This window comes from Electrophorus electricus, chromosome 1 (genome assembly GCF_013358815.1).
Source record: "Electrophorus electricus isolate fEleEle1 chromosome 1, fEleEle1.pri, whole genome shotgun sequence".
Taxonomy (NCBI): Eukaryota; Metazoa; Chordata; class Actinopteri; order Gymnotiformes; family Gymnotidae; genus Electrophorus; species Electrophorus electricus.
Genome location: NC_049535.1, coordinates 8,190,001 through 8,206,386, shown reverse-complemented (window position 1 = coordinate 8,206,386; position 16,386 = coordinate 8,190,001). Strand labels below are relative to the sequence as shown.

The 16,386-nt window shown below is 39.1% G+C and overlaps 1 protein-coding gene across 1 annotated transcript in view; it reads left to right on the top strand.

The window, feature by feature from the left end:
• The first annotated feature begins 4,587 nt into the window (after positions 1–4,587).
• The window catches only part of mpped2a (metallophosphoesterase domain containing 2a), a 44,083-nt gene continuing 32,284 nt past the window's right edge, over positions 4,588–16,386 (top strand). Inside the window, exons 1-3 of the mRNA XM_027011169.2 lie at positions 4,588–4,765; positions 6,906–7,140; positions 16,130–16,311. Coding sequence (XP_026866970.1) covers positions 7,013–7,140; positions 16,130–16,311 — 310 coding nt within the window. The 5' untranslated portion in view covers positions 4,588–4,765; positions 6,906–7,012. The remainder of the gene's footprint in view (positions 4,766–6,905; positions 7,141–16,129; positions 16,312–16,386) is intronic.

Sequence of the window (16,386 nt, the reverse complement as noted above, 5' to 3'; positions counted from 1 at the left end):
TTCCCTACTCAGCAGAACACACACACACACTTTCACTGCTTTCACCCTTTTGAGCTTAATGAAAAGACTGTCTACCAGAAAAACAAAAGTCAGAGGGAGAGGTAAAGGGAGAAGATTGAGAGAAAACAATTGGGAGCAGAACAATAGTGATGAATAGTTACATTCAGTCCTTACATGCTATACATTTTATATGTGTACAAAATGTTAAAACACTCCCATGTCTCATCAACCTGTTTTGATTAACTTATTGGGAGGCATAAAATCACAATAACACAGAAACTATGCAAGTGCAGTGTCTTCCAGTAATGGATAAGAGAATTAGGCCTTTCCATAAATAACCTGATAAAATTTTTCTGAAGACTATTAAAATTTAATTCAGTAAATTCTAAACCAGATGACATTCCATATTTACACTGGCCCATTTCTCCGTATATCATGTACAATCACAAACTCTATTTCTCCTGTTTGCTGTAATTTATTTGGTATTAGAGGAGGGATTGTGCATCAGTGCTCAGCACAGCATTTCCATTTTCCAATTAGCCTTGCTAAGCTAAAAGATGGGGAGGTAAAGGATGTGTGTCTGGAGAAATGAAAGACCCTTTTTGACGTTTCCCGAATCCTTCATGGCTGCCATTAATGATTTTATTTAGTATATTAGTTTATTTACAACTCCACCTTTTTGTATTTAAGCTCTTGTTACTTATGCCATAACATTTTTCGTATATTGTACTGGTGACTATGTTACACTGAAAGCTTCTATTGAAAGGCACACAGTGTGCTCTCTCTCTCTCTCTCTCCATTTCTCTTTATTACACACACACACAAATACATTTGCAGAGCAAAACACCATGACCAAGCATCATCAAACAGCACAGCAGGAAAGAAAGTGATGAGATTTTTATACCACCCAAAAACCACACACACACAGACATTTGATCTTTAATGGTCACACTACTGCCTCGCTTAGTAGAGGTTCAGAAACAAGCAATTATAGCACAGAATCACTAAATCCCTTCAGATACTCAACCCTAAAGATAAAATAGCATTTGGGCATGCCTGTTGTTTATATGATCAACAGGAGCAAGTAAAACTGATGAAATGCTTAATTTTTACCAGTTTCTTATTTTATTAGTCATTGATTAATATTCATGAATAGCACTTACAAAGCTCTTTGTAAAAGTTTACCCTTTATTCTTTTACTGTGCCATAAGCCTTGCTAAAATTCTAATCTCCACCACTACATGACAAGCAGCAAAACTGCTTTAGATCAGTGTAAACATGTCCACATGGGGCAGTGTCTGACCTTTAACTTCTCTGCACTTTCACCTCACTTTCTCAGCCAAGGGGGAAAAGGGATGGAAGGCCAGACACAAGAAAGAATGATAAAGTGCTTGATCCGTCTTTCAAGACTCGCTTTTAGCCACAGAGAGAGGATAGTCTGAGAGGGTGCCATGCTCAACTCTGTTTAGCCTTTGGCTCCACAAGGCTAAAGATATTACCAGAGTTAAGAGGGAAGATGTGTGGGAGGAGAATATAAACAACCTTGCTGCTTTGCTGTCTTTGTTTTCTCTCACTTTCTCCTTCATTCTCTCATTAAAATATAAAGTTCAGAACATGAAAGAAGTGGGGAAAATCATGGATGAAATAAGAAACACTATGAGAAAATTATGAGAAACATTACAAAGTGAAATAGTCATTACTCACTGATGAACAATTTGAGATCTCTGCATGTAAACACACCACTCAGCAACAGAGTAAGACCCATGAAACTTAACCCATCACCTAATCCAGTACTTGGCCTAGCACATAACACATACCTAATCCAATACCAACCCAGCACATAACCCAGTCTTACCTGCTGAAGGCACTGCCAAGTAAGGAATTTAGCTGATAATACAGAGCCTGTGTCAATACAGAGCCTGTGGAAACTACATGGAAAATTAGTAATACAGAACTAAACTAGACTGCTCATTTAGATCAAAGGAGATGTGAATTTATCATATAATATTATGACTTTTTGTTCATAAAATGTCATCATACTGTACTATCTCAGTCCATGCCCTGAAACAGTGTAATTGGCATGGCCAATGATTTACCCTCTCAATAGTTTCAATTCACTTTGATGAAAGATAGAATTACTAGCAGGACTATAACTGTCACGTTAGTCCCTCCCAGCTTCCGTGTTCCACAGTTTCCCTGTCATGTGTGTTTTCGTTCCAGTCCTTAGTTTCGTTTTCTCCATCCCTCGTTTGGTTTTCCATGCCTGTCATTACTTTCACCTGTTCCTCATTTCTTGTCTTGTTAAGTTAATGTATTTAAACCCTGTCTTGTTGCCTGTGCCTTGGCTGTTCATTGTATGTTTGAATGAATGGTTATTTGAATGTTTGGATGTGTTAGAAAGCCTGTGTGTGTTAGCCCATGTGATTCTAGCCCTTTGTTTTTCCTTACCTCCATGTGTTTTTTCCTAGCCTTCGTGTTTCTTAGTCTCAGAGTTTATCCTAGCCTTTATTATAGCCTGCTTCCCTTGTTTGCCTTTGTGTGTTTTTTGGTTCATAATGTATCCCCGTAATCTCCGCATTGGCTCAATGACCCTGGACTACTCCAATGACTACGACTCTGGATTTGCCCCTAATAAATCTCGCTCTTCCCCGCACTTGCATCCACCTGCTTACCGCTCAGCGTTACAATAACAAACACAGCATTGCCAAAGCCTATATGATACCCTTCATAATTGAAGACAAAAATAACAAAAAGTAACATTATTGACAGAAAAAACATTCATTTTAGAAATTATAAAAACAATCCATTATCAAATGGCACTGCTGTAATCAGTGCTCTCTCAGATGGTGTAATGATATATTGATGGCAATAGTGGCTGTGTCCCTCTCTCAGTTTTTCATATTCTGTCATAAGAACCTGAATATGACTTTTGAGTTTGTCATAGTTTCTCTTGATCATTTAAATTTGATTTTCACGTCCACCTCTCATGTGACTACATATTCTTTTTTTGACAACCAAACCTTTTCACGTAATTCACTCACTCATGGTGATTCTCCCTCCTACAGAAAAGTAAGATATATCATCAGTGTAAAGTGTCTGTGTGTAGATATGTGCTTGTGCGAGATACATCACTAAACCTCCATTGCCCTGACTGCCAGATCTGGGTTAAGTGAATATCACCCACTGCACTCCACACACCAGAGCCCTCTCTTGAGCTTTCTTTTTCTTTTTTGGGGGGAGGGGGGGTTCTTTTCTATTTTCATGGGAAGTCGTTTTAGTCCTTTTATAGAAGGTCATAAAATATATAGTGGATTTTTTAGCCTTTTGCATAACATTTACATTTTCTATTGTATAGCTGTGATGAGGGAGAAGTGTGAATAAAACATTCATAGCAGAAGCCATTTCTCCCGTGACATTTGGAGCAGTATCTATCATCATGCTTCTCTCTCTTTCTCTCCGTCTCTCTTTCAAACATAGCCAGGGGAGCAAATGATGGCACGTTGTTAAAATGTGGCCTCCACAAATAAAATTTTAGCTGTTTCTACATTCATGCCTGTTGGCTAGTCGATGAAGATAACAGAAAAGTCAAATGGAAATTATGCTTGTGTGTGTGTGTGTGTGTGTGTGTGTGTGTGTGTGTGTGTGTGTGTGTGCACGTGAGGGGACCATATAAACATACCACAGACTCTTTCACATATTTTCTTAAGTGTCAGATGTCTAATTACAATATTGCAGTGTTTCAATAAGTCAGAAAGTAAATGTGCAAAACACTTGATAAAACAGTTTTGGTGTGACAAATTTTGACTTCAGTGTAACTTGTTTAGGGGAAAATAAATAAGATATGCACTGTGTTACCTGATGTCTATTACTAAGGTATTACCACCACGCCAAAAAACTAATTGATGAAATGTATTTATTTTGCCCAATAACCAATTTTTTATCAGGCATTTAAATGCTAACCCATGCCAACACTGCCACTTAAAAATTAATTTTCTTGTCACAGTAAGCTTAAAAAAGGAACCTCACATACAGTGCAAACGACCTGACTTTACGCCTGTATGTTTAAATTACAGGTACAGTAAATAAAATATGACAACTGTCTCACAGACATAAAGACATGGGTCATATGTCTACTCGCGCGAGCGTACACACACACACACAGAGAGAGAGTGAGAGAGAGAGAGAGAGAGAGAGAGAGAGAGAGAGAGAGAGAGAGAGAGAGAGAGAGAGAGAGAGACTTGGCGAAGGGCACAAATTCTAGCCGAACAACAAAGGGCAGTGGCAAATAATTCCGCCTGTCGGAAAGGAAAAGTACACTCCACGTGCGGACGCCTCCGCTGCACGCGGGCTATCATGGCACCGGCGGCTTCTTTTTACGGGTCGCGTTCAGACGGGGAGGGGTGAGCGCACTCTCACGCACACTCTCCGCCATGCTTGTACGAGGAGGCTATGCTCTCGCTAATGCTCTCTGACCCCCGTGGCAGTTCCTTCTCCCTACACTGCGGTTGAAACTCCCCCTCTGCCAGATCGAGGCTTGCCTGCACTCCCTCTCCCCCCCCCCCCCCCCCCCACCCCCCCACCAACCCCTTCACCGTTTCTGCCCGTCTCGCCAGAGCCACAGCTAGCCGGAGGTCTCGCAGGGTCGAGGGTCCTGCCCCGCTCGCTCCGTGTTCCACGCCTCGGCTACTGAGATCTACGCTCGCTTGCTTTGTGGTCCAGCATCGTTATCAGTGAAGAGCGTGACCCCGGACTTATCCGCGGAAAGGTATTCACCTTTTGTTGTAGATTTTTAAATTCACTAAGGAAAAAAAAAAAAGACACAAAAGCCGCGGGTTAGAGGTCCCTTGCCATTTGTCAGGGGGGATCAAGATTACAGCAGTTTCTTGCCGCTGAATGAACCTCTTTACGGTGTTCTACTTGGTACCAAACCACAAGAGTTCAATGTTTCATTCAAATATTGTGCATTTCTATATCGGCAGCGGCGCTGAAAGCGACGCGGTTATCTGGTAGTACGCGGTGTCACAGGTTCAATTTCATGCCTTTTCCTTTCTATGAGGCAAGTAATTTGACCGAAAGAATATTATATACTTGTAATATATGTGCTCCAGACTTAATTAATCGAATTTTCTCCCTTTCGAACCATTGAAGAGTTGAGAGCAAAAGGCTCAGGAAAGCAATGGTTTGTCTGTAGCTAAACCGTGCGTTTTAAATGCAGTGGCAGGTTCTAGCCAGCTAAGCTAGTTGCTAGCTAGCTAAGGTAAGGTAAACGATGGGTTTTGCAGAATACGCTACGCAAAGTAAGTGGGGTGAACATTTGTTTTATTACAGCTAGTTTTACGTGTCCGAGTGCGCCTACCAAGTTTATTGCAATCAAAGTTAGTTTATTGTTTTATATACACATCAAGCATGCATGCCTCATGTGTATAGTTTAAATATATTTATACTCTTTGGATATTTTGGTACTGAATTTGTTTTCAGAGGCCTGGGCAGAGAGGAAGGGATTTGTATAACTAACAAAGCTAGCATAGCGTAATTGATAGATTTTTATGCCTCACAGGGAAAGCACGAGATCTGTTCGTAAGGTAAAATTATAGAACAGTAATGAAACACTTAAAAAGTTACAGTGTCCCCCCACGGCCGACAACGTCCAGCTGTTGGAAACATTATTATTTATGTGTAAATACTTTGGATTTAACTAGTTTGGTTACTCACCTCCGAATCGTTCCGAAAGTGAACCAGTAGATCTGCAGTTGGTGTTGCATGAGTGACGGCATGTCTTGTATAAATGCTCGAGGCTGAGATGTCAACCCCGTACTGGCTACTGACAAGACCAACCTCGAGGATCCGCTGTCGGAACAGCGGTCTGAGAGTGACGGGGCAGAAGTCCCGGTTAGTTGCCCTCCAGGACTGCATGAGTGTGAACGATTTGCTGGTAACTCGTTTTGCTGTCCACTCGGTTTACATTTTTATCTGCTTTTCCACAGGAGCCTCCGCATTTTATGCATGATTGTATCGTATAACTTTGATAAGAACCAGTTTCGTGCATGCATGGTGCCACAAATATGTGATTTTTTCATTGTTTGAAACGTGTTTGTTTCATTTTCAACAGAGCGTTCAATAAACTGTAACTGAACGTTTGGCTGCTTAGTGAAGCTTAGACTTTTCATACTGTTGATTTGTGCTGCAAGTTTTTACTGATAAACTGTATTGACTCTAATTATATTTATTATATGTATTTCTATTTATATGTAGTTAATTATATATTTGTAAAGTACTTGAATTTGCATTTGTAGCATCGTTTTTTAAAAAGTAAATGGTTTGTACTTGGAAATCATTTAGATATTTCAGTATAAAATAAAACATAAGCAACTTGTACAAAAGATCTTTCTTATGTGAAAGCAATGATAATACAGTAAAATCAGTTAAAGATTTAAATGAGGCAAATGGGCTCTGATTCATCAGCAAAATAAGTAGATACATCAATGCATAAATGTCAGATTTTACATAAATAACTGAGATAATAAGATAATTAAAGTTTGGTTTTCCAAAGTGACAGAATTGGCATTGCTTTGTGAGGGGAAAGATGTTTACTTTATGATATAATGATTTTTTAAAAATATGACTTTCTTTTTATGATGAATGATCAGACATTAGTACTTAGCTTGTGGACAACACTTTAATTTATTAGGGAACCAATTTAATTTTTTTTCTAGGTTTAACGGATCTTATGGTTGTTTACATAGTCAGTATGAATGTACAGTTATTTTAAAATGTAAATGTATTCTGTTTTTTAATTTTATTTTTGTTTTGGAAAATTTCAAATATGTTGATATAACCAGCTTTCATTCATTTACTAATTTGATCCCATAGAGCTCATACGCTTTATTTTCCATTCTTTGTTCCAGGTACTGGTTGCAGGTTGCAGGTTCTGGTCAGTGACTTTGCAGGATGCTAGTTGTGTGGGCCACTCCAGCGTGCTGGTGAAGCTTCTCGTGTGTGACTGGGAGGAAAGATGGCCCACAGAATGCCGGCGCAGGGAAAAGTGACCATCTCGGTGGATGAGTACAGCTCTAACCCAACACAGGCCTTCACACACTACAACATCAACCAGAGCCGCTTCCAGCCACCCCATGTGCACATGTGAGTAACCTGCTGTGCATTTGTATGATGCTTCTATGCTGATTTATTGCAAGGACAAATGAGTAATGTGTTGTCTTTAAACTATTTATACAATACATTTTTTGAGTGCCTTGTAGTTGTACTGTTGTCTCAGTGCATTTTTAAAAAATTTCTTTGAACATCATGTTCCAAACTTGTATTTGCATATCCTTTTTACTCAGTGGTGATTTCCTGCTTGTAAGGCCTTTGCTGTGTTTAGATGTGTCTCTGCTGTTTGGCTTAGCACTTCACATAGATGCTCCAACATCAGTGCAGGACTTATGTTATTTACTGCATTATCATCTTCATAAACCACAGCCTGTCCCAAAATGAACATTATTTACTCAGACAGGTTTGTTGAAGGGAGCTTCTGGATCTGGACACTTTTAGATATAGTCTTAACAAGCTCTAGATAGGAAAGTGTGATTTATGCTGCTTTGCTGATGTATAAATATTGCATGTTGTTCTGTGTAGGCCTTTAGCTTCATCACTGCTTGACAAGAGAACATGGTGTTTATTTTAACATGCTGTTTTTTTGTTGTTGTTTTTTTAAGAAAAAAAGCTCCTTCTTTTTCTTCAAATGAACAGCATGTTCAAATGTTCAAATCACACTGTAAGACCTAGTGTGTCTTTTGAATGTGGCTTATCACAAGATTATTCCATTTAATCTACTCTGTGTAGTTGTTTATGGTTTGGGAGAGGAGTGTCTCATCACAGTGGATTTTCAGAACAGACACCTTTCAATGTCTATGTGTTCGCTTCATGGCTTTATTAGCCTGTAGAATTCACCCATGAACCATGACTGCTCTTGCATAAGAGAGCCAGATTGTATTACAGCAGCTTTTCTAATGTCTCCCAGTCTTTTTTCTACTGCTGTCTTTGTCTTTTTTTTCACACTGAAGCTCCCACTTACTACTGTAGTAACACGCACTAAATAAACATGGTAATTTGAGCTAATCTCATTATTTCCAATTGTGTATACATTTAGGATAACAGACGAATGTCACGTGTCCTCCCTCACCCCCTTACCCATTTCCTCTTTTAGTTCTGTGAGTAACAGCAGACATTCTCTTCTGCTTCATGATTCCCCTTTTCTGGATGGTTATAGAATACTATGAGAGGACTGCCATGTTTAGATTTGGGAGATAACGATCTGATTGGCTGTGGGTTGGTGCTCTGTCAGGTGCATTTTCACATTATCACAAGTATGTGGCCTTCATTAAGGAGAGGGAAATGGGGAAGAAATGGAAGCACACAGGCCCCTTTCTGAAGCAATGGCAGTTTTAAAGTGCATCATGGAGATTTGTGATACTGTTGACTTGGGTATCATATCTAGGCACTGGCGTGGTCCCGCTCTTGTTCTGACTAAACTGATCCAGAGGCGATCTCATTCTGTGTATCGAGCACGTTCGTACTTGTTTAGAAGTCCCCCTTTTTTGTTTCTTTTTTATTTTTGTATTTGCCGAACTAAAGTAGCAGAAAATATTGGCACGTGTGGTAGTGCTCACTACTAGTGATCATCAGGCATCCGATGTGCTAGGTTCAAATGGCATACCGTGTGAAAGCAAGAAGCATAGGCACTGATTCACCTCACTTCTTGTTTGACCTGATGGAGCAGACATAGACCAACATAGATAAGAGACTGTTTTCTTGACAATTGCTTGGTCTTTGTCCATCACAACTAGAGAGGTGTATGCATATAATTAGCATAGAATATGTTCTGTTTCTGAAATGTATGTGTGGAAAGATTCTTGTATCCTAACATGGAAAGATGAATTAATTCTTATTTGTTTAATTGCTTTACTATCTATAAAGACGTCTCCCTAAAGAAGCATTGAACTCCTTTAAGAGCTTAAGGTTCCTCTGCCTGTTTTATGTGTGTGTGTGTGCGTGTGTGTGTGTGTGTGTGTGTGTGTGTGTGTGAGTCTGTGAGTGTGTGTGTGTGTGTGTGTGTGTGTGTATGTGTGTGTTTTCTGATGCCTTTGAAATGAGAGAACCCTCGATTACACCCTCACAGTGAGTCAAGGTCATTTAGGTCAAGTGGCAGTTGATGTTGGGCAGGTCTAGGACATGTTTGATGTTGGTGGAGAAGCTGACCTGCCCCCACACCCCTGCATGGTGCTTGCTGTGATCAGGGTGATGTCAGCCCAGGATGCCAGTGGTGCAAAGCAATCTGCCCCTGACCAGTGAGTAGAGACTAGATATAAATGGACCTATTAGTCAAACACCTAACTGAGAAAGGCTAATAGTTAAAAAAAGAAAAGCTTTTAGAGCTCAGTAAGTATAATGCACGTGGGTTCATGCTGTCATTCACTACCCTGTTTTAATTCTTGAGTACCCTGTTTCTTTAAGGATAACCTGGAATTTTGGGCAGTCTGGTTTTGCATTTTCATTTAAATAAGCTGTTACATAGTTGATCTACAAAGACTCACATAGCCTCAGCCTTCCAGCTGCCTCACCAATTAAATCAGCTCTGAGGTGAAAAAGAACTCCGCTGAACTTTCTGCAGTGATTCACAGTCAGGTTATAAAGATTGGTCAATAAAAATTTAAAACAAGTCTCATGTGTTACTGCTTGCACTATACATTAGAATTGTAAAACTGTGTGTGTGCAAGTGTGCCCACAAGTGGGTATATACGTAGGTGCTGCAGGTCTTCTCCAAGGCATGTGTTAATGATAGCAGTATCAGATTAAGCAATTTAGGAGTGAAATTTAAGGGTGATTCTCGGATGAAGCAATTAGCTACAGTTTGGTGTGTTTGTCTGCTTAATTCTATGTGCCCTCTCTCCTCCCGCTCTCTCTTCTGTGCATGAATTTTTTGTGCTCTGAAGTTTATTGAATTAGTGCTGACATCTGAGGGGCTGCAGATAAGATATCTCTTCTTCTCTTTCCTTTGTCATCCCTCTATCCCCGTTTTATATCCTTCTTCTCTTATTTTCTTCTCTCTCAAAATTGGTGTATGTGTGTACCCATGTTTGTGTGTGTGTATATGTTTGCGTGTGCTTGTGTGTGTGTGTGTGTGTGTGTGTGTGAGAGAGAGAGAGAGAGAGATGTTGATGTTTCACCTCCAAGAGCAGGAGTTAAGCAGCATGAGCGGAAAGGCCAGTAAATATTTGTTACCTTGACGATTATCATTTTAATTTGTTTTTTACCCCCGGCATGGAGATTTTTTTTTGCCCCTGCTTGTCCTACACATGCACGCACAAATGCATGCATAGCCCTGAGAGAGGATGATAAGATGGGAAAGTGCATTTCCTGTTGCAGATCACTGACGTGGTGATGCTCTCCCCATCAAAGGCTTGGCTGTAGGACTCTTTTCATAGCTCTGTGCCCCACATCTCCAAAACATGGCCTTCTGAAATATTAATATAGAGAACACTCTGTATAACCTCGCCCTCCCTGAAAAAAAATCCATACTTCAGAAAACGGCAGCATCCATAGAGAAGGTGAAAATTAGCACAGATGTGAGCTGATAAATCACAAAAACCAGGACACCTTTTGGCCTTTAAAAATCCTGCTTTTTACTTCTAAATATGATAGGTTATAGTAAAGCTGCCATCCCTATTCCTAATTCGCTTATTCACAATCAAGCAAATCATGCAATTTCACATGCGTTAACAAGTGTCAAGACTAAGCCTTTTCAACTTTTCCTGTTGGTTAGCAATCAGGGGAATGCTCTTTGACCTTCTGGGTCAAAGGCCCAGCTCTAAATTATTAGGCCATTGAAGGGTGAATCATTAAGTCATAATGAGTGTTGCAGAGGAAGGAGGCTTCAAGATAATTACTCCCCTGTCTTGCTGGGCAGCAGGTGGCTTGTGGGTATGCAGCACTTTGACTGACAGCTCCTCCTAGTCAATCTGATGAGGTGGGCATGGTGGTTGACCTCAGCAGGTTGAAGGAGAAATGGGCTTTAAACAGCATGTAGTGCCATTTTAGCTGTTTGAGTCCTTGAAAGCAGTGGACTCATAAATTATCTGTCTGTTTGCTGTCATTTCTTCAAAAATAATTGGGGACATAGGAATGGTTTTCCCTTTTGATTGTCAAAATGAAGGCAATTAAATAAAAATAATTAAAGTGTTGCTGATTTCTCTGAGGTTCAAATTTCTGCAGTTTCCATAATGAAACATCAGACATGTTTAGTTGTTCATCTGTAAAGTGAAGTGTTATTTTGAATAATTAAATAGAAAAGTGAATATCATGGTATTTGATTGTTATATATTTTCAGTAGGGGACTGAATATTATATAAGGTATATGATAAATTTGATTATTCATTGGGGATTATTTTTTCTTCTTCTGCTGTATGGTTTACCAGATTTTCACTTGTTGGATGATTTGTTTAATAAATGTCCTACAAGGTTTTATGATTCTCTGTGTATATGTGGCATAAATTACCGTGGGGAGGTTTTAAAAAACAGCTCTGTTTGCATGTAATCCAAGTGTAGTCTGTTTTTTGTCTCAGGCTGTCATCTTTGAACTAGTTGATTGTGTGCGTATTGTCTGTTTCTAGAAACAGCCTGAGAAAACACAAGCTATGCAAATCAAAGATCTTTCATGTAGGTGCCCTTTCCACTCTGTATTCTTTTCCAGCTTTGTCTGTATGGCACATGTAATCAATAAAGGCTTTATTGAATATCCAAAGTCTAAACTCCATTGTGCAGAAATTCTGCCCTGCACAGGGGACACGGGCTATATTAAGGCATTCGTGTCATTCACATTTACATTCAGTTGTAGTGTGTGCAGATGAGAATATCTGAGATTAAGACCTATTTCTATTTAAGGCTGATTGTTGTCCTTTTGCTGTGAGCTTAGTGTTCATAGTGTGCTTTGGAAACAAAACAAAAGCTGTATCCTGTGCCAAAGAGGCTGTAAAGTCGGATAAGACTGTCTGCCTATCTGTCTTAAATCTCCGTTTCTCTTCCTGTCACTTGTCAGGTGATAAGATAAAACAGTAATATGAGACTACTTAATTTCAGATGTTTGAATCTGACTTTCAGGTATTGAGTAAAAATTCCAGATTGAATCAGAACTCTAGGTAATGGGTTGAGATTTCAGTTTTAACTTTTGCTAAATGTAGAATATAAAACAATGTATCATATAATGTAATGTAATTTAATTGTCATCAAAAATTAAAATGATTCCTAGAAGAGTTCACCCATATCATAATGTTTGAACAGTATGTTTGCAAATAAATGCACGTTATAATAAACCTTATGCGCCTTATCATTATAATTAAAGGATATGTAGTTGTTTATGTTAACACTGATACAGTATGCCTTTGGGAGGTGATGTAATTTTAACAAATATTAGGGTCTGATATAATATTTACACAAGTAAATATTAGTAATTAATATTATTGCTAGGCGTGGACGATATAAGAAAATATTTCCATCTTATTTTTTTGTACATTTTAAACAGGAATCAGCGTATCATGGTATATACTTTTTTACTGAATTGCAATCTAAAAATGATTACTAAACATCCCTTTTCACTTAAATTTAAGGGATGCGCCTTTTTCTCTCTCAAGCTCCTGGGGTTCACTGTGTGTCATGTGGGGCTGAGCAGTAGCCACTAAGCTGGCTTTGTTTTATCACTGGCCAGCTGAGCATGAAGCAGCTGCAGGGTGCACTGTGCTTCGGAGTTGCCTTTGGTGTGGTAGAAATGATATTATACAAACCACCCACCACTAATACCAATATGCAACTTCAGCTATAAGATCTTAATATTATTAATCTGTACCTGTACATGCTCTGAGGCAAGTATAATAGTAAAATGGACAATCTATAATGCAGTTCAATATACCAGTAACTGATATCTGATTCTACGAAAGGAGATTTCTGTTTTTGGAGTTGTGTAGCTGATTTTTAAAAATGTTTTCAGTACCAAATTATTTTAGTTTTTGGTAAAGGCATCAGGCTGGTGAAATGGAACATAACACATGATTATGAAAAAGATTACAAAAGCACATAAAATGCATCCTAACTTAACCATAGTAACATACACAACAACAACAGACCTTTTAGCTGATGTGAAATGTCAATAGAAATGTAGAAATAAACAACAAAAATGAGCAGGAATGTTGGGAAGATGCCATACAGTGGAGCTTCACTTCTTCCTTTGCAAAAGGCCCAGTCCTTCTTTGACAAACTGAAAATCTGGTACACAATTCCAAATCTCATTTAAAGTTATACTATAAACTATAATAAAATAACCACAGATAAGCATCATTCAATAAAGGACTTTTTTAAATAAAGGGAAACTCTTCAAAGTCAGGAGTGATTTTCACACAGTATAGGTGACAGTCATTCTATAGCAGTGTAGCACAAAAGAATGAAGACTTTCCTGTTGGAAATTGTACCAGTTGTACCAAATTTATTAACTAGCTGGTCAATATGCTTTATATTAATGGTGGCATTTAATTGTGGACAAAATATTGTCTCTGTTCATTTTTACAAGTGATACTGAATTAGGTTTTAGACATATGTAGAATTTGTTACAAATGTTGCCTTCATGTGGTCTAACAATATTCGCTAACTTATATCATGGAGCTGTGTTAGCTCTGACAATAATACATTTTCACATGACCCATGTGAGCCACACAGTCGAGGAGGAGGCAGGGTGTGAGAGAGAAAGGAGATCGGCGCTGTCACTGCCTCTATAACTAGATCTACCGAGTCCTTTAAAGCAGATCTGAGCACCAAGGACCGAATTTAATCAGAGAGACAGAGAAAGAAAGAGTATTTGAGAGAAAGAATGTGTACGTGTGTATAAGTGTGTCTGCATGTTTGCGTGTGTGCCTACATTCACTTGCTGTTATTTGCTGCATTCAATCAATAATAAACAAATTTTTTGCTTTTTATTCTGCCCATCTCTGTTCTGGGAGAGTGGATTTTCTGTCGCTGTGGTTAATTTCAGATCTTACTTGGAACACAAAGACACATTCACACACACACACACAAACGCACACGTACAAATAAAAAAATTGGTCATTGAAAATGTCTGTTCCATAAAAAGTACTATTCTTTTCTTTTTCTTTCTTTCTTTCCTCATCTCTACTTTAGTTTCTCATCCCTGTACTTCAAATGTCCCTTTGCTCTTTTCACATTATTCTTGCTCCCTGTTTTTTATCTGCTCACACTGTTTATCATCCTCTGATTTTCTTGTGCTGTTTTTAGAGGTTTTCTTTGTATATGCAACTGATTCCTGCTTCTTTCCCTTTAATGGCACATCTGAGAGAGAGAGAGAGAGAGAGAGAGAGAGAGAGAGAGCGTGTACATGTGCATGTGGTGCGGGTGTGCATGTGGTGTGTGTGCGTGTGTGTGTGCGTGCGTGCGTGCGTGTGTGTGTGCTCGCATACAAGGCTATGTGTTTTCACCCTGCTCCTCTCCTAAAGGGCCTTTATATTTTTAGTCAGACAGGCGCTGTAAGTGTTAATTAGAGCGAAGGGTTTTCTTGGGGACTGACAGCCCCCTTTAGTAATGAAATAATAGTGAAGGCAGAAAGTGCTGCTTATTGCATGTTGCTGACTTCAATTACCACCATGTCTTTTTCCCAGACATGAAGAGACTCCCCTCCCCATTTTTTCCCTGCAAACAGTATTTGGAAAAATAAATGAAAAGATGTCCAGTTGAAAATTGTTCTAAATAGACAAAATCTCTACTTTTCTTCAGAGGCTACAGAAGCCTTTAGCTCCTCTTCTTCTTCTTGTTCTTCTTTGTGTAAAAATGGCTTTCAGTGCAAATAATTACACACATTTCAGACCCTGTTTTTATAATCAGTGCAAATGTGAAAATAAGATGCAAAATCATTACGTTGGTGCATGTGGGTGTGGCAGTTTTAACATATAACAGACATTAGTATTTTTGTTATGGTCTGTGCAGGCTGTAATCTGGTGAATAGTGGCGCAATCATAAAAATGGCTTGTCTACAATGACTATATTATCAACAGGTGTGGGTAGGCGTGTTGCTACATCATTCAGTCAAACCAAAGTCTTCATTTGCTTTAAAACCAGAAACATTTTCTTAATTGTAGGGCCACAACAGCGACAGAAACACCCTGTGTATGGTCACCTTTGTAAAAAATGGACACAGATACTCCTACAGATGATGAAAAAATAGAATTTTTTCCCACCTATAGATAGTATAGGTAGTAAAATATATGATTAGATTTCACAATGGCAGTGCTAGAAATAACTGGCTGGCTGACATAACTCACAGCAAATGTGTTTTTAGTATGTTTGTGGGTGTTCATTCTCATGTATGAGCACTCTAGAACAGAGTTTGTGTATTGGCTAGCTGTCTCTATGATGGCAATGAATTCAGTGAGTCTGGATATAGTTTTGTTAGACCTTTTATTGATTCCAAAAATATGTTATGTGATGTTCCATGCTAAAGGCTCACCAGCTGTCTGATTCACAATTGGCACCCACAATTTACTTATTTTATTATTTGTTACGTCATCATCATTGAATCATTGTCAAGTGTTTAGTTTCTCATTGCGTTAAATATCCTATTTATATTAAAATGGTGTGACATAATGTACATCCAGAGTGTGAGAAATAGGACCAAACTTTTGAGGTTTCGCTTAAAGTCAAGAAAATTCAATTTCAGACTTGGGTCTGCTCTAAGAGTGGGTCATGGGAGGTGGTAATGTAAGATCAATTTTGGAGCAAAGTGGGTTTGAAAATAGCATTGCACTGGCAGATTTCAAATGTCACACCTCCAGGTGTGCCACTCTACCCACACTAGTGCAGGCACATTCATATCTGACCATGAACACAGCAACCTGATGCATTCATCCCAGAGAAACTGGTAGTTTTGCTTAAACTTCAGATGTACACATCCTACCTCCTATGTAGAGGAAATACTGCTGTAATAGATGCAATAATTGTGCATCATTATTACATTTCATGTTATGCCACTTTAAGAATTTCTCCTCCCTCACCCCTTTGTCTCTTTTACTTTAATTTCCAGGGTAGACCCCATTCCGTATGACACTCCCAAGCCCAGTGGTCACACGCGCTTCGTGTGCGTGTCGGATACACATTCTCGGACAGATGGTATCCAGATGCCGTATGGGGACGTGCTGTTACACACAGGGGACTTCACGGAGCTCGGCCTGCCCTCCGAGGTCAAGAAGTTTAACGACTGGTTAGGTAAAGATCTGCGATTAAGTCTCATTTGACTTCTAGGCAGTGTATGTCAGACCCTATTACGCACACACGCATCCA